Source organism: Carlito syrichta, unplaced genomic scaffold (genome assembly GCF_000164805.1).
Source record: "Carlito syrichta isolate Samal-C Ts95f unplaced genomic scaffold, Tarsius_syrichta-2.0.1 Scaffold308104, whole genome shotgun sequence".
Lineage (NCBI taxonomy): Eukaryota > Metazoa > Chordata > Mammalia > Primates > Tarsiidae > Carlito > Carlito syrichta.
Genome location: NW_007252200.1, coordinates 163,549 through 184,546, shown reverse-complemented (window position 1 = coordinate 184,546; position 20,998 = coordinate 163,549). Strand labels below are relative to the sequence as shown.

Here is a 20,998-nt window from a genome sequence, read left to right as displayed (position 1 = left end):
AGACTGGAGTGCAGTGGCCGCTCCCGGCCACCGCAGCCTCGACCTGCTGGGCTCTGGCGATCCTTCCACCTCAGCCTTCCAAGTAGCTGGAACTACAGGCGTGCGCTACCACGCCCAGCTTATTTTTTATTTATTGTAGAGATGAGGTCTCACCAAGTTGCCCAGGCGGGTCTTGAACCCGCGGGCTCAGGCAATCCACTCACCTCAGCCTCCCAAAGGCGCAGGATTACAGGCTGAGCCACCGAGCCTAGCTAAGTCCTGTGTTTCTTATACGGTGCTCTGGGAGAAGCATGACCAGCAGAAAAGGAAGGACAGGAGGGTTGGACATGTGTCTGGTGCTTTAGGAGAGCACACTCCAGCACTCTGGGAAACATGGGACTGCGTCTGTGAAAAGCCACTAGAGGGGGCACAGCCCTGTGACTGTGGGAGGCTCTCGCAGTGACCCCAGAGGGCAAAGAGCCTGGGATCTGCCTGGACAGTCAAGGGACTCATCCAGGAACAGGAAGGGAGGTGATGATCTGACCACTGCTGAATCCTCAGACCGCCCAGGCATGTGTAGATTCACTGTGGGGACAGCTGAAGCCCAGTGGGGCTGAGGTTTGTCACTAACCTGGCAATCCCCAATGAAGACAAGAAGCAGAAAAGAGCCAGGAAGGGGGTGTGTTACCAGGCGCCTCAGCAGCCACCATGTGTCTGCCCTCGCTCCATTGAGAAGGATGCTCTTCTGACAGGAAACAGGAGGAAAAATACCATCAGGGTCTTAGAACCTGAGAGAGGTGACAGGCTGTTGACACCCTTCATTTTGCATCTTCCATGACTCCAGCTGCTGGGCCAAGAAGCAGTTTATGCCAGGATGAGAAAATGGATTTATGCCACTCGAGTATGGCTGGCAATCCTCGAGAAATTATGGAGAACTGGAGAGATTCAGAAGGCGCAAAGACATTTTGACCATTGCAGACTGGCCAATCCCAAGCACAACTGTCTAGTGGATTACTAAGCAGATGGATTCCAGCCATGGGGCTGGGGGCTGGCACGGGTCCTCTCAGAGCATACCCTCAGTGCCCAGATGGAGCCGTGAGAATGGTCACGGCCTATGCCCTCCACCATGTCCCTAACCCCAGGACTCATGCCACCGCTGATCTATCCTGCCACTGCCCCTATGTTCTGGATGAACTGATGCCCCAATGGCTGCCTGGTTCTTGGGCCCGGTTGTGGACTGGTTTCTGGCTTTGTCTTCACCCTGCCTTTTTACCTGAACATCCAGGGCGTCCTGCTTGCTCCTGGCAGCTGTGCGCTCTGGCCTTTACCCTGTGAACTGCCTGCATCTAAACATATGCAAAGGCCATCTTGAGGGAGGAAGGAGGTTTAAAAAGTTGGGCCTGGAGGCTCAGGCTAAGACCCCAAGCTGGAGGGCAGGCTCTGGTCCCCAGACTCTGCCTCCAGTCCTGTCCTGTTTCTCATTTTTCTCGCACCTCCTGGATAAAGACAAAAGCACACACTTATCCTATTTCAGATGCCACAAGTGAGGAGAGAGCTCATTCCTCAGATGATCACACTGAGGTCCAAACAGCTCTCAAAAGGAACCAGAAGGATGGCCTGACAAAGAAAGAATGCAGTCTGACAGGGCTGTGTTCTACACTTACTTGAGCAAAAGCCTAAGAACGTGTAGAGGAGACTTCTAAGCTCAGAGCGCAGCCGGCAACGCGGGGCTGTCCGCAGGAGGGAGGGTGGCCAGCCTTTGTCCTGAGGATAAAGAAACACTTTCTAACAGCGTGAACTGGCCAGCGGAGGGCTGAGCTTCCTGAGGGTAGTGAATGTTCTGTCCAAGCCCAGCCCATGTGTCTGTCCTGTTGGGCATGATTAATGGGGAGCTCTTGTTGGAAGAGAAAGAAAGGAAATGAACTTTTATTGGTCGTCTTTGTATCAGGCACTTTATCTATATTAACTCATTTAATCCTCACCCTATTTCACTGATTCTAAGACAGACATCCCCCTCCCACACACACCATTTAACATCTCTGAGACTGGGCTGCAGGCTGTCATTGTTGCCATTTTACAAGTTGCTCTCAGCCAAGAGGCAGTCAGCCTGGCCGTGGGAAAACCCTCCATTGACCCCTTCTGGTGAGATCAAGAAAATTCCATAGACTCGGTTAAATGCAGCACCTCTCAAAGAAGAGGCAGCCAGGGCTCAGGAAGATGAAAGAACTTTGCCACCTGGTGTTTTCACTGTGCCACATGGAGCACTGAACACTGGTCCCTGGAAAAACCACACCTGAGTCACCTGTAGAGTTTTTTTTTAAAAATCTGACTGTGGTGTCTCTCTACAACACTGTGATGCTGTAGGTAGGGATGGAGCCCGAGAGTTTGATCGGTCTGACTTTTCCAGAGGATTCTAATGAGCGGAGCCAGTCTGTGAACCACTAGACTTGATGGCTGCTCAGCCTCTCGGGATTCTCAGCACAGTGGTTTTGAGCCACTGTTTGCCTGAGAGCCCGGGTCACAGTGCTCTTCACCCCAAGCCTGTGTGGGAAACCCACAAAGCAGGCATCAGGGGTCAGCCTCTGTCCCGGGCCTCTGCTCCAGCCTTCACCAGAAAAGGACAAGCCCAGCACCCTGGGTCCCCTCTCCTCTCCTGGTGGCTGTGTTGGGGGCTTGCTGACCTCTGCTTCCTCTCCGTAGGCAAGGGTGACCTGATTGGCTGTGAGCTGCCCCGGCGGGAGCAGGTGGTGAAGGCCAATGCCGATGTGAAGGGGCTGACGTACTGCGTCCTGCAGTGTCTGCAGCTGGCTGGACTGCACGAGAGCCTGGCGCTTTACCCTGAGTTTGCCCCTCGCTTCAGCCGTGGCCTCCGAGGGGAGCTCAGCTACAACCTGGGTGCTGGGGGATGCTCTGCAGAGGTGAGGATGCTGGGAGCCTGGTGAGGTGGGCAGAGGCATGGCCTGGGTGAAAGCCCCACACACCGGGCAGGGGGCTGCACTCTCCCTGCCCCTCCACACCCCATACCCTGCCGGATGCTCAGCCATCCCTGCCAGCCCTCCTTGGCCCACCTGAGGCAGCCTGGCCCTGTCCAGAGCAAAGTCTTAGTGAGGGAAGCCGAGTCCTCTGGCAGCCAAGGTGGAGCTGTGCAGGCTGTAGAGGGAAGGGTGGCTCCCACAGGACTGGGGCAGGGCAGAGACGGACCAGCCCCCAGGCTACTTCTGGTTTCCTCTGCCTCTTTGTGGTGAAACAGGATTGTTCGGAGGGGCTTTTGAATCTTCCTGGATTATGTCATTAATTCCAAACCAGTTTTTTTTTTTTAAGTTGGAGTCTCACGGCCACCCCAGCGTTGACCGACTGGGCTCAGGCAATCCTTCCATCTCAGCCTTCCAAGTAGCCAAAATGACAGGCTTGCACTACCACACCCGGCTAATTTTTTCATTTATTGTAGAGATGAAGTCTTGCCAAGTTGCCCAGGCTGGTCTTGAACCCCTGGACTCAGGCAATCCTCTTGCCTTGGCCTCCAAACCAGTTTTTAGTTCTGTATTGTCTTGGATAGTTCAGTTAACCTGAGGGACCAAGTGTTGTGTCCACATTCGTCTAGAATTTTGAGGGGCAGTGAGCCCCTCCAGGACTTGAGGGCTTCATGGTGGCAGACACTGACTGTCTCTGACTAGGCCTCTTCCCCTGCAGGGTGGCAGACACTGACTGTTCTGTTTAAGGCAGCTTATCCCTTCTAGGGGAGATGCAACCTTGGTAGGAGAGGGGGATAGGATACAACAGTGGCCATCCCTGCCGATTCCCTGTCCCCACTGTCCCCAGGTGGATACCAGCTCTCTGAGCGGCGACAACACTCTCATGTCCACGCTGGAGGAGAAGGAGACAGACGGGGAGCAGGGCCCCACAGTCTCCCCAGCCCCAGCAGACGAGCCCTCCAGTCCCCTACTGTCCCCTGGCTGCACCTCCTCATCCTCGGCCGCCAAGCTGCTGTCCCCACGCCGAACGGCACCCCGGGTGCGTCTAGGCGGCAGAGGGCGGCCGAGCCGGGCAGGGGCTTCGAAGGCTGAGGCTGGCCCCTCTGCTCCCCCGCGGACCCTTGAGGGACTGCGGCTGCCCTCCATGCCATGGAACGTGCCCCCGGATCTGAGCCCCAGGTGAGTGGGCCCCAGGTCCCCATGGCAGGGACGGTGGTAGTAAGACTGAGAGATCCCGGCCAGGCACACCCCGACCTGGATGCCCATCTTCCCATCTTAACTACTCTAGCCTGCATGGTCCAAGCCTGCCTTTCAGGATGCCTTCCTTGGCTCTTCCTTCCTACTGCTGCCCCTCCCCTGTCTGGTGCATGGCATACCCTGCTCTGAATGCCTGCTTTTTCATGCTGCTCAAGCTTGGCTCCCTAGCCAAACCACAAGCTCCTGTTAGCTGTTTCCTGAGACCTCGAGGCCTTCTGGTCAGTACCAGGCTCCTGCAGCCTGTGTGTGGACTCTGGGGCACCCTGTCCCGTATGAGACCACAGTGGCTGCCCATCTATTGATCTGTTGTCCTGCCACCGGGCCCGCAGGGTGGTAGATGGCATTGAAGATGGCTGTGGCTCGGACCAGCCCAAGTTCTCCTTCCGCGTGGGGCAGTCTGGCCCAGAATGTAGCAGCAGCCCCTCCCCTGCAGCAGGTACTGGGGCCTGGGATGGGTGGGGTTGCGGAGGCAGCTCCTTTGCTCTGTGAGCCTCAAGCACTGTTGGCCTCTGATCCTTCATATGAGAAAGTGGCAGGGCACAGACTGCCTGGAAGCTCTCTTGCCTCCCCACCTCTGGCCACGTGCGCAGGGGAGTTTGGCGGTTAAGGCACTTGGTGTTAGGCACACCTGGGACCTGGGCTTAGGTCCCTGCTCTGTCCGCTTTCTAGTGGAATGAAGTTGGCTTCTCTGGCCCCAGCTTCCTGTCTCTAAAGTGGGTGGTATGCACGTTAAATAAGATAATGTGACTAAAACTCTCTGTGCAAGGTCTGGCTCACTGGGGAACAGAGGGCTGGAGAGCAAGGGTTGAAGCACTCCAGGAGGTGGACAGGGTTACAGGCTCCCGGGAATGTCCCTTTCCCTGGAGGCAGAGCAAGGGAAGGCACAAGGAGCAACTTCCTGAGGGGAAGGAGCGTGCTGCGCAGTGTGACTGGGGGCCTGGGGGCCGTTTGCCCCGACCTTGGTTACACCTTGGGCAAGACCAGAAGCCATGACCCCTGGAGTTGGGTCCCGCCAGGGCAGCTGGTCTGTTCTGGCCGGCACAGAGGCCTGGGCCCCACACTGCCTGTCTCCTCTCCCCAGCCCCGGCTGATAACCCCATCCTGCTACCCACAGAGAGTGGCCTGCTCACTGTCCCCCTTGGGCCTGGCGAGGCAAGGAGCACAGACACACTGGACCAGCTTCGGCAGGCGGTGGGTGAGGGGCAAGGGGGCAGCAGGGAGGGGCTGGGCAGGCACTGCTGTTGTGCGAGGTCCACGCTGACCTCACGTCCTCCCTCCCCTGAAGGTGACAGAGCTGTCTGAGCAGGTGCTGCAGATGCGGGAGGGCCTGCAGTCACTTCGCCAGGCTGTGCAGCTCATCCTGGCGCCCCACAGGGAGGGCCCTTGCCCTCAGACATCGGGGGAGGGGCTGTGCCCAGCCAGCGCCTCTGGACTCCTGCGGCCTCTGTGTGTAGACACGGGGGCATCCTCCTACTGCCTGCAGCCCCCAGCTGGCTCTGCCTTGAGTGGGACTTGGCCCCACCCTCGCCCAGGGCCCCCTCCCCTCACGGCACCCTGGCCCTGGGGCCCTCCAGCATCTCAGAGCTCCCCCTGGCCTCAAGCCACAGCTTTCTGGACCTCCACCTCAGACTCAGAGCCCCCTGGCTCAGGAGATCTCTGCTCTGAGCCCAGCACCCCTGTCTCCCCGCCTCCTGAGGAAGGGGCTAGGACTGGGTCCCCAGAGCCTGTGAGCCAGGCCGAGGCTACCAGCACTGGAGAGCCCCCACCAGGGTCAGGGGGCTTGGCCTTGCCCTGGGACCCCCACAGCCTGGAGATGGTGCTTATTGGCTGCCACGGTTCTGGCACAGTCCAGTGGACCCAGGAAGAAGGCACAGGGGTCTGACTGCCAGCCCCAGAACTCAGTGTTGCCAGACATGCTGCCATTTGCTGTCGGTCCAACCTCAGGTGGAGGAAGGGCGGCAGCACCCCCAGGACTCCGCGCTGCCCGCTGGCTCAGGGCAGGGAGCCTGAGCGCCAAGGAGGGCCTGGCCCCAACTCTCTCAGAGAGCAGGCTGGAGCTGCAGGGGCAGGCTCAGGGCTCTGAAGGCCCCTACTCCTGGGGCCCTTACTCCTGGGGTCCCTCCTCAGCCTGCTCCTCCGACCTCCTGGTCTCCCTCTGCAGGTTGGGGGATAGAGGCCTGAGGACAAGGAGGGGCTCTGCCATCCCCTGCATGTGCCCCTGCCTCTACCTGTCCCCACATTTTTGTATTAAAAAAAATAAAAGGAACTACTTTGGAACGTGGTGCTTTTTATTTACAAAAGAAAAACAATAAAGAAAAAGTCTGAGGCTTGTCAGCTGGAGACACAGGAGTGAAGGTGGCAGTCGGGGCGGGGGGAGAGGGAGGGTCATTTGCAGAGAGAGGAGAGGAAGGAGGGAGGGGCTCTGGCTCTAGGAAAACCCAAGGGTCCCAGCCTCTACTGGCTTCACAAGGGCCAGCCCCACCCTCTTGCAAAGGCGCAAATCAATGGGCAGCATTTGGGCCTCCTGCTGCCCACTGTGGGCAGAAGATTTTTCCAGGCGCCTGAGTTCCCAGCTCAAAGGGGCTGGAGCTGCAGGGGAAACTGAGGCCAGAGAGAGCCCAGGGGCCCTGCTAACACCCCTCACTGTGGAGTGATCTTGGCAGCCTCGGCCCGGATGAGGGCAATGAGGTCCTGGTTGATGAGGAAGACGAATCGCAGGCTGGCGATCTGGTGGGAGAGAAAGCAGGCTCAGGATGGAGATGGGACCAGGGCCAGGCCCACCTAAGGGCTCATACACCCAGGTCTCATCCGGGCCTTCCTGCCTTCTCCCCAGCTCACCTCCACCACAGAGTTGTTGCTGAGGCGCCATTTGGAGCCACACAGCACAGGCCGGCCATCAATGTAGATGGGCCGCCGGCCCTCGTTGGCAATGAAGAAATCACCATTGTTCTTCAGTTTGATGACACCTGTGGAAGCAGAGGGACAAGGGGATGATGAGGGAAGGGCGTAAGAGAGCCAGGAGCTGCCACGTGCTATCTCTGCTTCCTGGGGACAGGCTGGAAGGCACCCAGGAGCCCCTGCCTCAGCTGATCCATGAGGGCTCCCACTGACACCAAGCCCCAGGGCTAGAAAAGGCAGTAGAGGCCGGGAGGGATATCCTCACTCTGCTTCCTGCTGGGGTCAGGGTGGGCCATACCTTGCTTCCGGGAGATCTTCCAGGCTGGACCCTCCAAAGACAGGTCCACATCGATCTGGTTGTCCTTGGTTGCTCTGCCCAGGGTGATCTGGGGAAATGGGGCAGGTGAGGGCTGGGGCCCAAGAAATGAGGAGGTGGCTCATGCAGACCAAAGAAATCAAGGACTAGACAGAGAAAGGGCACCGTGGGAGGAGGGAGGCCTCAGAAGGCCAGGGACATGGGGAGGGCCTGCCTCACCTCTCGTGAGCGCATCAGGTACCGCACCATACGGCCCCGCAGCACTGCCAGTGTCTGGTTATCGAAGTCCGGAGAGCTCATGCCTGGGGGGGAGAGCAGGGTTAGGGACCCAGGCAAGGGCTGTGAGGGAAGGGAGTGGGCTGGAAAACAAGGGTATACCCGCCATGTAACCACCAGGCGAGGCCTGCCGCCGCCTCACCTGTGATGCTGTCCACCAGCACCTGCCACTTGTGCAGCTCCTGCTCCAGCTGCCGGATCTCTCGCTTCTGGCGCCGGTCAGCCACTGTCAGCTCTGGGGGGAAGGGGAGGACCGACGTGGTAAGGAGGGACACTCCAAAGCCACCAGCACCTTGCACTGGTTCCCTCCATTCTGGCAAGGGTGTCTACCCCCTCTGTTCCCACCAGGGCACTTACCATGTTCCAGGACTTCATCTCGCATGTCCCTGCATGGCGAGAAGAGATGGATGATGAGGCTACCATTCCACTCGCCAGAAGTTTGGCCCATTAGGGCACCCCAAGCCCCTTTGCCATGTGGCCTAGAAGGCTGTGTGTCTAACGTCACCCTGCTTCCTTTGCTGGGGTTGGGGCAGGGATAAGGGTGAAGCAGTGCGCCTAACGGGCCCCGCAGGAGGGGAAGGCTGGGGCTCGGCCAGGAAGCCAAGCCCTCATGAGGGGGTGCTGGACTGCCCAGGAGCTCTACCCCATGGGAGACTCAGCTCTGCCTACCCCGGCCTGCAGCCCCAGCCACTCACTTGAGCTTACTGTCATCAATCAGGTCCTCTGCATCAGAGAAGTTCAGCACTTGGTCCCCCTTGGGCAGCGGCTGCACTGAACAAATGACAGAGGAAGAGTGAGCACCAAGGGTCCTCCCCAAACCCAGGCTGCTGAGCGGACAACGGAGCCAAGTGGACTGACTGAAAAGACTGCGGCCAGGCCAAGAGCAGGTCCTGTTGCGGGAGCGCACGCCAGATCCAGTGGGCTCTAGTTCACAGAGCGTTCCTGGGCTAGCTGGGCAGAGGTCTTCTAGAAAGGGAAAGAGACTAAAACTGACCTTGTGTGTGGGCTTCTAGGTATGTGAAGGGCTCTTAAACTAAGGGAGGGGTCTGCTGTTAGCTCCATTTTACAGACAAGGAACCAGACACAGGAGGGCAGGTTAAGCTGTTTGACCCTAGTTTGGGACAGAGCCAGGATTCAAGTCCTGCTCTCTGATTCCAAGTCACAGTTTCTCCTTCCATCATGTCATATGCTCCCCAGCATTCCCTGCACTCCATGAGGGCTGAGAGGCACAGTGCCACCTAGGAAGTATGTGCCAGTCAAGAGCTGCGCCACCTGAAGCTAATGTTTTCAACCTGGAGTGATGACCTGCTAATGGTCATGAAGTTAGTTTCACTTTTCAAAAAAATGAAATGAAATAGGATAGTTAACATTCAAGCCCATCTGATACATTCAGGATAAATACTGTTTCATGAAAGCCTCTCAGGCTTTTTTCTGGTCAAAACGTAAAAAGGAGCCGGCATAGTAGTACACATCGCTACACATAGGACTTGAAAGGTTGAGGTGGGAGGATCACTTGAGCTCAGAATTCAGCATAGTGGTCAACATAGTGAGACCCCATCTCTAATTTTTAAAAAAGTAAAAAGGATTGGGGCCTCAGAAATCTGAGCAGCTCTGCCTTTAGGCCAACTGTCCACAGGTCTGCAGGGTCTGTGCTGCAGCAGCTGGCAGCCATGCAGCAGGGTGGTGTAAGAGCCACAAATGTTCCTTTTCCTCTGCCCCCACAGGTCAGTCTATGTGGGGAGAATTGGGGCGATCACGCCCATCAAACCCCCAAGCAGCCCCTCACCAGAGCTGCCTTAGATTCCACCAATCTAATGTTCACCTGTCTTGATAGCTAAGCGGTGAATGCAGCCTGTTTCTAGGGACTTCAAGCTCTAAATGGCAAAGAAGAAATCACATTCCCACATATAAAGACTCTTGAAGGAAAATATAAAACTTTTAAGACAAGGCTTTCAGTAAGTAAGTTTACACAAAATAACTTTTGTTTTTTTTTTGAGTCTCACTGTGCCACTCAGGCTGGCATGCTATCGCATGCTCATGACTACTGCAGCCCCGACCTGCTGGGCAATCCCTCTGCCTCAGTCTTCCAAGTAGCTAGAACTACCAGCATGCACCACCACACCCAGCTACTTTTTCTGATTTATTGTAGAGAGATGGTCTCACCATGTTGCCCAGGATGGTCTTGAACCCCTGGGCTCAGATAATCCTCTCATCTCTGCCTCCCAAAATGCTGGGATTATAGGCATGAGCCACCGCACTCAGATTAACTTTCAAAATAGTGACAAAGGAACTAGGTTTGGCAGCAAAAAATAAGTTTTATCCAGTGTCTGTTCTCTCTGTGGGAATTTAGTGATACCTGAGTCTGAGGAAGAGGCAGAATTCTGGAAGCCACAGGAATAAAGAGAACTGACTACTCCCTGGACAACTAAGATCAGAGGCCCTTGAGAGTGAAAGATGGGGCCTCCCTCTGATAAAGAGGTCTCCTAAAACCTTCCTGCAGGAATATCTTTTCCTAACCAGAAGCTGCAGGCCCTGGAAGAAAGGTGAAGGGTACGGGTGAAGCTTCATATTCAGAATCATGTGGCAACGCTGTAGAGATCCAGGGCAGTCATGTTTAGGAGGCAAGATGTGCTTGTCCTACGGAAGCTGTAACTGGGATCCCAACTCTCACTGCCAAGTTCCTGCAGTTTAATCAGTTTGCTCTCTTAATACTCATTACCAGGACAGTGACAGTTTTGTTGGTGAGGGAAGACAGGAAGCAGAGAGTATTCTGGCCCCTGGGGAAGGAGAAAGACAGCAGGACTGGGTGTGAAGCCCCAGTGGGGATTTCTGAGTGGCCTGAGAGCAGCACGACAGCACTGACTGTCCAGTGGGAGGAGGAGAGGAATAAGGTAGAGAGGAGGAAGAGTGGATGGAAAGAGGCAAGGGTAGAAGAGCTACAAAAAGTGGTGGGAAAGAGAAGGGTAAGCAGTGAGGGCAACTTTCACATTTTTCCTATTTGAATGTTATCCATAAAAAATATATTAATGTTTTTTATGTAACAGCAAAATGTCAGGAAAAAACAAAAAATAAGAAGTGGTAGACAACTCCGCTATTTGGACTTTTTGCCCAGGATTCCAGGCAGTTTTGGCTACCCTTAACATGATGCTGAAGACTATTTCAGTTACTTTCTCTCCCTCTGGAAGGAAGTAGACTTTGTTGTACAGTGAGGTGGCCAAGACACTGGGGGGTCACTGAGGAATTTGTCACAGGGTACTTGAAGGCAGCTGTGCCGAGTACTTCACACACACACACACACACAACACCCTACAGGGCACCTGAAGGCAGCTGTGCTGAGTACATACTTACACACACACACACACACACACACACACACACACACACACACACACACCCACAGGGCACCTGAGGCAGCTGTGTTGAGTACTTCACACACATGCACACGCCTACACACCCTCCACTCTTCCAGTTCCTGGGGCATTACCTGTCTGGTCCTCTAGCAGGTAATACTGCTTCATGAGCTGCCAGTGAGCCTGCAGAGCCTTGGCGGTACGGGCCAGGTAGAAGGCATCTGGGTGTCTGTGCAGCAGGTCCTGGAAGGTCTCCAAGGTGGGCTGGCTGGTCTGGAGAGCAAGAAACAAGCTCAGGCATTGGGCTTTTCCACACATGCCTCTGCCTCACTCTCCCTACTTCCTGTCCCAGTCCCCCCAGGAGCTGGAAGAAGGAAGACAGAGTCACTCAGGGAGCCAGGGTCACAAAGGCCCCTGCAGATGCATCTGCATATGCACACAGTGGGTGGGTGGGGGTCCCATATCAGTCCTTTACCCCATGGCCCAGCTCTCCCTGGCCCTGCTCCTCAGTCTTACCGATCCTACTTTGCTCAGCAGCTGCTCCTCAGCCTTGCTAAACAGGGCCTTGCTCTGGATGGCTGCAATGGCCTCTGGGTGCAGCTGTCTCATAGCCTGGCAGGCCAGCCTGGACACAGGAAGAGGTAGAGGGCAGGGCTAAAAAGCGGGTGTCAAGCAATCTGGGGTTCCTACTTCCTCCAAACCTGTGGGCTTTTGAGATCCAGAACCTAGAGACCAGGCCCTCAACAGAAAGAGCCCAAAGCTCAGCATAGGACCTGTGTTCCCCAAGGGTTTGTCAAATGAATGCACAGGCAACTCAGGAAACTGAGGTCCCTATGTCTCCTTAAGGCCCAGTCCTGAGGCAGATCCTGAGAGCAGCTGCTGCTTCCTCCCAAGTCCTTCCTCCTTACTTGGCCAAAGCTGCTATCCCCTAGCCACTGCCTACCACCTCCTCTTTCCCAAGCTAAGCCCAGCCCATTTCCTGATGTATCAGGACAGTGGCTACAGTTTAAGTGGTGCCAGGGGCTGTGGAGGAGGAGATGGGCGTTAAGCATCCAACCAATCTCTGAAGACATTAAGTGACTGAGGAGGAGGAAGAGTGTGTGCTGCATGTGTACATGGGTTTATTTGGAAGCCTGCTATTGGAGCAGCGAGGGGGCTTGGTGTTCTTCTGTTCAACTGTCTCTTCTTAGGAGGAAGAAACTATAGGTCAGTTGGACAGGCTGGGAGGTGACCTGCCCAAAGCCACAATGCACACAGTGGTGGAACCAGGGCTCCTGGCACTCATTTGGGTCTTTTCTCCCATACTACTCCCTTTGCTTTCAGGTTCCTATGGCTAGAGGCAGAAAGATTTTTCCCTTTGAAGCCCAGCATCACCTGGGGGATGCAAGGCGGCCCCCGGGAGCTCTGCCTCCTGGGCCCCTCCTTTGAGCCCTGGTTCAGTTCTCTCTGCTCCAGGAGCCCAGTTCTGGTGTCCCCCGTACCTCCCCCCTGCTGGAGCCAGCCCACTCACTTGGAGATGACAGGATCGTAGAGCAGGGCATACCAGCGCTCCTGGACTTCCCGAAGGGTGAAGCGGCAGCTGAACTTCACGCCCAGGTGAACAGATGTCAGGTCGTTGGTCTGCAAGGCCCCAGAGGGGTTTGCTCCAGCCTTAGAGTTGGAAAGAACCCACCCCTTGCCACCCATAGGGAGGCTGGGAACTGGAGCCTGGAGTAAAGGGGGACACGAACCCATGGCGGGAAGCACTTACCTGCAACACAGCATTGATGAGCAGGAGGTCATCCGCAGGCTTCCAGCGGCCCAGATCCTTGGTCACCTGAAGGGGCTGTTTGCTCTTCTTCACACGCTTGGTGAGTCCAGGGGCTGGGGCTGGGCTGGGCGGCACAGGAGTGCTGGGGGTCTTGGATACCTAGGCAGAGGATAGTAACAGGGTGAGCTTAAAGCCAGAATCAGGGCAGCTGAGGCTTCAGACCTAGAGATCTACATACTCTGGGGCAGCCCCAGCACAGGAAGGGAGTTCAGCTTTCTAATACCTACCCCCTCCCCCCGCCAAATTATTTCTACATCACCCTTGGCCATATGGGGTCTTCTCTTTACTGGCGGCACCCCCAACCCCAGAGTGAAGGGTGGGTGGGGAGGACACCAGGAAAACACTCTTGCTGATACAGTGTCTAGGGCCAGAGCAATGCCACCTGGGGGTTATTTTTACACGCTGCAATGCTGGGAACAGGCTGTCTGCTCCCAGAATAGATGCACGCTCCATGCCTCCCACATGGAATGTGATACAGGATGCATCGGCAGGGCTGGGGGGTGGGTGCAGCAAGAAAGGAGGAGCAGGAAGAGATGGGCTCCCAGGAGAGAGGCAGCTGAGATCAGGACTGCGGCAGCTTGGTCCTCTCACCGGCCTCCTCTCCAGGGCTCTTGGCAGCTGGCAAAGGTTCTGGGGAGACACGAAATCTGGCGCTGCTCCCCATTCCCTGCACTTCCCAAACCCTCACCTTCTTCTTCTCACTGGAGGAGGGTTCACTTCCCGAACAGCGCCCCGGTTCCACCCCACTGGCTCCCTTCGCCCGGGTAGAGGATTTTGCCAGGCTGCTCTCCACCAACTCATCATCAAACTTCTTCCTCTTGATGAACCTGTGGAGGGCACCGCCCAGTGAACACTCCTTACCCCTCCCTGGTACCCATTCACACACACCCAGCCGCCAAAACAGAGCAGGTTCCCAGCAGGGTGCTAACTGCTCCTGCCTGCTTTCACTTTATACCAGAGTCAGGCTCCGTGGGCACAGAACTGCTACACTTCAGCCCCAAGATGACAGGGAATTGTACCACAAAGACGTCACAGTGGAGCCTTGAGATCTCTCTCCCCTGCCCTCAGTACCATGGAGAGGGATTTAGTAGGCACTGGAAAAGCACAAGGCTCTGCCACCACTTGGGCCCCACAGGGGCTTGGGTAGCCATTCCCACCAGGGGTAAAGGCATGTGGCACCTAATACCACAGACCTTCTTCCCTTTCCCAGTCCTGGCCCTCAGGACCCTTACTACCTGGAGGAGCTTCTCCGTTTAGGGATGGTGCCCAACGCCTGGGAGGAGGCTCGCTTCTGCCCTGCCAGCGACTCCTCATCCTCCGAGCGGCTGGCAGTGCCTGATGCCATCAGGGATGAATCTAGCAGCCCCTGAGAATCTAGAAAAAGAGAAATGGTGAATTCAGGCCTGCTAAGTACCTAGCAGAGACTTGTGCCTCAGCAAATGGAACCCTCCTCAGCCCCTCTTCCTCTGCCAGCCCCATCAGCCCCTCCGCTGCCTCCTTGACACTTGAGGTTTTAAGATGGGAGTTCCTTGGCCATCCAGATTCCAGTTGGGCTCAGACCTGGCCCAGACCTTCCACGCTGGGCAGTTCCCCCGGTGACACGTGTCATGTCGTGCAGCACGTGGTGCTCAGGTCAGACTGGTGAGGCCGACACACCGGGCTCTGGGCACAACTGCTCCCTCTGCCATCAAAATGCAGCCATGCCAAAGAGCAGCAGCTCAACAGCAAGTCCATCAATTGTGGCTCTGCAGACAGGTATGTGGGTGGTGCTGGCCCAGGGGGAGGTGGCAATGCCCAGCCAGGACCGAAAGACACACGTGCCAGTTACAGGGTGGAATCAGCAGATGCTTGTTGCCCGAGCATTTGGGGAGCTGGCCCGGCCTCATACTACCTTTGTCCATTCTCTTACAGTTCCAAAGCCACTGGTTCCAAACCACAGGGCTAGGAGGAAGGGTCCCACAGGCTCATCCAAGGATTCTGACCAGGTGAGCTTAGAGGCTGAGAGGAGATTCTGCAAAGGAGAAATGAGGCTCCCTGAGGCTCAGATTTCCAACTGGCCAGCCTCACCTCCCTATACAGGCTCAGGTCTCCCAGGGTCCCATAAACTTGGGAAGACACGAGGAGAGAAAACAGGCATAAGGCCCTAGTCTGTCAATATTTCCCTTAAAAACCAGTAGCTTGCAAAGGTCACTCATACCTTTGAGAGCATGAGAAAAGCTATGGACTCCAGAAAAACACACAAACACATATTATACTACTTATAATTCCTGGTTAAGCACCTCAATTATAAACCACGGAGAGACAAGGCTTCTTGGTTGGCTTTTTCTTTCTGTTTACTCAGCTCTGCAGCACCACCCTTCCCCTCCCTGGGCAGAGGTTGGGGTGAGGGAGATAGAACTCCCACCGGTCCAACTCCTTGGGTTTCTGTCTGTCTGGTTTGCAGCTTTTGCTGAAGATTTAGTGAGTGGTACCTTGCACAAGCCAAAAATCGCGGTTTGGCAACGGCGTGAATATCAGTTGCCCTGGGCTCCCTCCCCAACCCCTGGAGAACTCAGGTACTAGACTTTCTGGGGGCTACACTTGCGGGTCCCTGCCCCTTCTGACCAGGGTGGCTCTTAGCGCAGCGTTCTGGCCCTGTCCCCAGGTGGGAACGTCGCGCCGCTCCATAGGATACGGCTGGGAACCTTGACACCTGAGGAGAGGGCGAAGGGGCCTGAGCTCGCGGGCAGAATGAGGCAGAGTCTGCGTCCCCTTCCTTCCCCGGCTGTCCGCCCCTCGTTCTCCCCCAAGTGCACATCCAAAGTCCAGCTCTGTTTCAAGGGCTCCGGTGATGAAGCCAGCTCTGCAACTTAAAGCAGAGCACCAGTGAGCACCAATGCTCTCGTAGCCTTGCTTTCAGACCCACAGGCTGGTGGCAGGAAAGGGGGCGTCAACCCCCTAGCCAATTTTCACCCCACCTTCGGCATGTCACTTTTGCGCATGCGTGACACCTCGGGCTAGATTCTAGTCCGGTCCGGCCCACGCATGCGCAGATTTTCGGGGCGCTACCTGGGCGGGGCCCCAAACCTTGGGGGGGGTCGTCCCCGGCAGCACTATGGGAAACTCCATTTCACCCCAACTCCACTCAGAACCCTCAGAGGCGAATCACGAGCTCTCACCATTCCTAGGCTGCCAGCTCCAACAATTTCTCCGCGGCGACGGCAGCAGCCGCAGGGCCAAAGCCGGCTTCCGTGAGGTACGTCTACTTCCGGGTTACGAACTAAGGCCTGGCGATCGCTTCCGGTTCGTCTTGGGAACGTGAGTGACGGGGCGTGGCCGTGGCCCCGAGAATGTCACCACGTTGCTAATAGCCGAAAGTAAAGGCTTTCCCAATTGGGACTGCATGCAGGGAAATGTTAGGGGTTATGGACGCCGGAGAGTTGCCCGGCTCGAAGGAGCGTTTGAAGGAAAAGGCGAGACTTGGGGCCGAGACCGAGCGGGGCGATCCGAGGCGACGCTGGGCGGGGCCGCGGACTGGATTTTGGGTTTTGAGTTCCTACGGGTTATAGGAGTCTCTGAGAGTTTCACAGGACCAATTATGCATCGTTTGGTTCTGCCAGCGGTGTTCGAGAAGGTGATCTGCCTGGTCCCGTCTTAAGCACAAGACGGAGAGAGAGTGTTGAACTCGCTATAGCGGGGAGGTGTGGCGTACAGAGGGGGCTGGGAGGTTATTGTCTAAGGAGCGGATGGAGGGTCGTGGGGCCGCGTAACTAAGAAGGTAAGGACCCTGGAAGAAGAAGCGGTGCCCGGTTGATCCCTTCAGCCTGACCCTGCCTGGCCTGCTGCGGGGGCAGTTGTGGGCGCTGGGAGATGAGAGAAAGAAGACCAATGGAAGCACCTTCAGAGGAGGGGTGCCCTGGAGGGAATCTTGGGATGGCAGAATGAGGTCATCGGAAAAGTTGGGAGTTTGGGGCTGTGAGAGGTGCCTGGGAAAACTAGAAAGACTGTCTTCTAAAGGAGTTCTCTTTGTCTTATGCTCCCTTTGCGGGACCCAGAAGTGTAGCAGCTCTAGAGAAACATACTTCGGCTCAGAATGAGGAGGATCCAATTCAAAGCTGTCCCGCAGCCTTGGCGGCCCCTTCAGCGGAGATGTCAAGCACACATCACCATGTCATTGACAGAGAAATCAAATGTGAAACGGGAGACTGGCCCTTCTGGCCTTGACAATGTATGATAGCCCTCTGCTTCAAGAGTGCCCACCTTATTACTGTCCTGCAGGACTTGCTTAGTGAGTATGTACCTATTTTATCTCCCATGAAAGATGAGTTTTCTAACAGGCACCTGGGTATACTGTGATGTAAATCTATGAGAATATCAGACAACCAATAAAATACTCTTTATAAAAATTAGTTACATAGGAAATTATTAGTAGTATTGATAAATATTAAATATATGAATGATAATAATAATAATAATTTTTTTTTTTGAGTTGGAGTTTCACTCTGTCGCCCAGACTGGAGTGCAGTGGCCGCTCCCGGCCACCGCAGCCTCGACCTGCTGGGCTCCGGCGATCCTTCCGCCTCAGCCTTCCAAGTAGCCGGAATTACAGGCGCGCGCTACCACGCCCGGCTGATTTTTTGATTTATTGTAGAGATGAGGTCTCGCTCCCCAGGTGGGTCTCGAACCCGCGGGCTCAAGCAGATAATAATTATTAAAAGCCTATAGAGGAAAAGACAATGGAAGGAAACACCCCAAAATAATAACATATTTTATGTCCAAGTTGTAGAAGAAGTGATTTTTTTCTTTCATTTTCCAATTTTTCTGTGCATGGTACTTATTTTACACGGAAAAAATAAAGAAGTAAATATAAAACTTGAGTGAGAGAGGAGAAAGAAGAATTCCTGTCTTCCAGGGACTTGTACTTCTCTACCTCAAGGTCCTCTGTCACTAGGGAAAAGTGGTTGTCACCATCTTCCAGCTGGTACCTGAAGATTCATACATCTCCTCTGGACCTCCATCCACCATAATATTGAATAAAAAGAGACCTGGGCAACCTTGTGGTATAGATGCAGGGATCTCTAAAGGGCTGCTTCCTACCCAAGGTTGTATGTTTTCTGATACACAGTGTAGTGGACTATGCTAGGTATAGCGCAGTGTATATAAGTATACTGTCTGTACTAGATGAGAGTTATCAGGACAGTATTCTCTGAAGAGGTGACAATTGAGCTGAGATTTGATGGCTGATAAGGGACCAGTCATGGAAAGAGCTAGGGTAAAATGACCCAGTCAAAGGGGACAGCTGTTGCTCTGAAGCAGGAAGGAGTTTGGTGAGTTTGAGGAAGGAGCAGGGTGATCAAGAAAGAGAGGAGATGAGAACAGATAAGTCATCGGAGGGCAGATTGTTAGCCCTTGGAGTTCACAGTATGGCCTTTGGCCTTTGTTCTTAGTGCATTGGGAAGCTCTTAAAGGATTACAAGCAAGGGCATCCTAGGTTATGATTCAGTTTTTAAAACGATCCCTCTGGCTGCTTGTGAAAAACTGATTGGAGGAGGCAAAGGAGGAAGCAGAGAGATGGGGTAAGAGGCTGTTGCAGCAATTCAGGTGAGAGGAAAACCCAGGTGGTTTAGCTGGGTTGTGGGAATAGTGAAGATGGACAGAAACAGTGACTGGAGTATTTTGGAAGTAGAACCACAAGGACTTACTGATGGGTTGGATCTGGGATATGAAGGAAAAGGAAGAATCAGGTTGAGATCTAGATGTTTGACCTAAGAAACGGAGTGGATGGTGGAGTAACCCCTTAACAATATATCCAGAATCTGACTTGTCATACCAGCTTTTCCACTGTCTCCCCATCATCTGTCCTCTCTCATCTGGACTACTGCAAGAATTCCGTAACTGGTCTCACAGCTTTCATCCTCATTTCTCCTTCCTCAATTTATTCACAGCAGACAGGTTATTCCTATTAAAAGGAATAGGCGCAGTGGCTCACAGCTATAATCCCTGCACTTTGGGAGGCTGAGGTGAGAGGATTGCCTGAACCCGCTGGTTCAAGACCGGCTTGGGCAACTTGGCAAGACCTCATCTCTACAATAAATCAGAAGATTAGCCTGACAAGTAATGCATGCTTGTAGTTCCAGCTACTTGAAAGACTGAGGAGGAAGGACCCAGCGAATCGAGACTGTGGTGGCCATGAGCATGCCACTGCACTCCAGCCTGGGCAACAGAGTGAGATTCTGACTTAAAAAATAAATAAATAAATAAAATGAAAATCCATTCGTGTTCTGCCTCTGTTCAAAGACTTCCATCTTCCTCGGAATAAAAGCTCATGGTCTAGCCCCTGTTACCCCTCTGACTTCATTTCATGCTCCTCTCACCTGCCCCCCCCCTTTTTTGGAGTTAGAGTCTCACTCTGTCACCCAGGCTGGAGTGCGGTGGTGAGCTCACAGCCACCGCAGCCCTGACTTGCTAGGCTCGGGTGATCTTTCTGCTTCAGCCTTCCAAGTAGCTAGAACCACAGGTGTGTGACACCACACCCAGCTATTTTTTTTTTTTTTTTTGATGTAGAGACAAGGTCTCACCACGGTGCCCAGGCTGGTCTTGGACCCTTGGACTCAGGCAATCCTCTCACCTCTATCTCTCAGAGTGCTGGGATTACAGGCATGAGTCACCGTGCCCGGCTTGTTTGCTCTTTTAAAATTTTCAGTCACCATCCCTTGTACTCCCTACCTCTTCCTGGCTTTCTCCTTAGCCTGTATTATCTTCCTAAATATGATATAATTTACTTACTTTTTTCCGTTTATTGTATGTCCCACTGCAGTAGAATGTAAACTCCATGAGGGCAGAGGTTTGTGTCTGTTCACTGCTATAGTAGGTGCTTAATAAATATTTGTTTACTAAGTGTCTTGGGTAAGTTTACTGCAAAGAAATCTGTGGGAGGAATAGGTTTGTACAGGGGCAGAAAGAATTCTGTTTGAGACACATTAAGTTTGAGGAGCCTGTATCTTGGTGATGGTGTTGAGTAGAGAAGTACACTCAGGTCAGGGAAGAGGCCTGGACTGGAGATATACATAGGGAAATCAGTATCATGGAGATCTGGATGTGAATGCTTGGGGAGGCAGTGTAGAGTGAGGAAGATCCAAGATCACTGCATGGGGCATGCCAAAGTTTAAGGTAAGGTAGAGGAGAAGAAGCCAGGAAAGAAATAGAAGACATGGATATAAAGAAAAGCTAGCAATGGTACCGGTTAACCATCCCTGACCCTAGAGTACTGCAGTCTTCATAGTTGGGTACTCCTTCCCTCGGTAATGTGGCTTGCAGTGGAGGCCTCATCCGTGCTCCTCCTGGATCTTTGCTCAGGACCCAGGGTCCCTGATTCCAGGGGTTTGGAATACAGTAATTAAGAACACAGGCTCTGGAGTCAAACTACCTGGTTTTAGACCCTCTATCACCAACTAGCTTGTGACCGTGAGCAAGTTCCACTTCGGTGCCTCATTTCATCATCTGTGGAGAAATAATAGTACCCACTTCATTGGATGGTTCAGACGGATAAATCACTCCTTAAACAAATAAGTAGTATATAGAAGTGTTCAAAAAATGTTACTGTTCTTAGATCTTAGTGTCTCCTTCCCGGTGGTTCAGTGGTTTGAGTCTAGGATCCAGACTTTGAAAGCACAGCCCTTCCCCACTAAAGCAAAACCAGCTGTGCTCTCCACCAAGGGCTGTTACCCAGTCAGAGGACACAGGATCTTTCTACCATTGGCTCAAGTGCTTTATCTTCTGAGGGAGTGATGTTAAATAAAGCTATTGACCAGTACAAAGTTACCTTTGGATTTGCAGTGCAATTTAAGTTCATTTAAGTCTACTTGATGGCTATATATTGTTTTTTTTTCTTCTAAGGGAAGAGAAACCATCTGCAAAGAAAGAGTCTCATACACAGACTGAAACCTCTGAAGTGTCAATCCCCAGGTTAGAGAGTCAGAGACAAAACTTTGTGAAACTTGGAACTACTTTAACCTGACAATTTACACATCTCACTCTAAAAGCCAGAATCATGCTTAATGAAGAAACCTAGGTTATTCCCATTAATTTGATGTGACAAGGATGGCCCCTGTGACTAATTTTATTTAACACTGCTTTGGAAGTAGTGGACTCATAATTACAG

The 20,998-nt window shown here is 53.9% G+C and overlaps 2 protein-coding genes and 1 long non-coding RNA gene across 7 annotated transcripts in view; 2 read left to right on the top strand and 1 right to left on the bottom strand.

The window, feature by feature from the left end:
- The window catches only part of KCNH3 (potassium voltage-gated channel subfamily H member 3), a 17,441-nt gene extending 10,956 nt beyond the window's left edge, over positions 1-6,485 (top strand). The window contains exons 11-15 of the mRNA XM_021715990.1: positions 2,680-2,897; positions 3,799-4,130; positions 4,538-4,644; positions 5,323-5,399; positions 5,494-6,485. Coding sequence (XP_021571665.1) covers positions 2,680-2,897; positions 3,799-4,130; positions 4,538-4,644; positions 5,323-5,399; positions 5,494-6,090 — 1,331 coding nt within the window. The 3' untranslated portion in view covers positions 6,091-6,485. The remainder of the gene's footprint in view (positions 1-2,679; positions 2,898-3,798; positions 4,131-4,537; positions 4,645-5,322; positions 5,400-5,493) is intronic.
- MCRS1 (microspherule protein 1) lies at positions 6,476-16,114 on the bottom strand. Of its 4 annotated transcripts, XM_008064920.2 has the most exons (15): positions 16,017-16,114; positions 14,750-14,869; positions 14,094-14,232; positions 13,547-13,685; positions 12,799-12,957; positions 12,559-12,668; positions 11,565-11,673; positions 11,183-11,321; positions 8,394-8,469; positions 8,056-8,084; positions 7,841-7,933; positions 7,642-7,724; positions 7,405-7,492; positions 7,047-7,174; positions 6,476-6,935 (listed from the first exon to the last, which is right to left on the bottom strand). In XM_008064920.2, exons 2-15 carry the CDS (start codon positions 14,757-14,759, stop codon positions 6,849-6,851), a joined length of 1,389 nt encoding a protein of 462 aa, XP_008063111.1. In that variant the 5' UTR covers positions 14,760-14,869; positions 16,017-16,114; the 3' UTR covers positions 6,476-6,848. The 4 variants fall into 4 exon arrangements, with proteins under 4 accessions (XP_008063111.1, XP_021571666.1, XP_008063112.1 ...); XM_021715991.1 differs by lacking the exon at positions 14,750-14,869 and having other exon boundaries at positions 16,017-16,103; XM_008064921.1 differs by lacking the exons at positions 14,750-14,869; positions 16,017-16,114 and adding an exon at positions 15,138-15,189.
- Positions 16,115-16,314: 200 nt separating this feature from the next.
- LOC110596277 lies at positions 16,315-18,877 on the top strand. 2 transcript variants are annotated; one of them, XR_002482360.1, is made up of 3 exons: positions 16,315-16,471; positions 16,893-17,125; positions 18,786-18,877. It is a non-coding gene; the product is annotated as an uncharacterized LOC110596277 (long non-coding RNA). The 2 variants fall into 2 exon arrangements; XR_002482359.1 differs by lacking the exon at positions 16,315-16,471 and adding an exon at positions 16,495-16,615.
- Positions 18,878-20,998: the final 2,121 nt, after the last annotated feature.

What these genes read in the sequence shown, in the direction of transcription:
- MCRS1 (XM_008064920.2), bottom strand. An exon ending in TCATCAATGCTGTGTTGCAG is followed by an intron (nt 12,669 to 12,798) that starts GTAAGTGCTTCC and finishes GGGGCCTTGCAG; the next exon opens with ACCAACGACCTGACATCTGT. An exon ending in GAAGATCTCCCGGAAGCAAG is followed by an intron (nt 7,175 to 7,404) that starts GTATGGCCCACC and finishes CTGCTTCCACAG; the next exon opens with GTGTCATCAAACTGAAGAAC.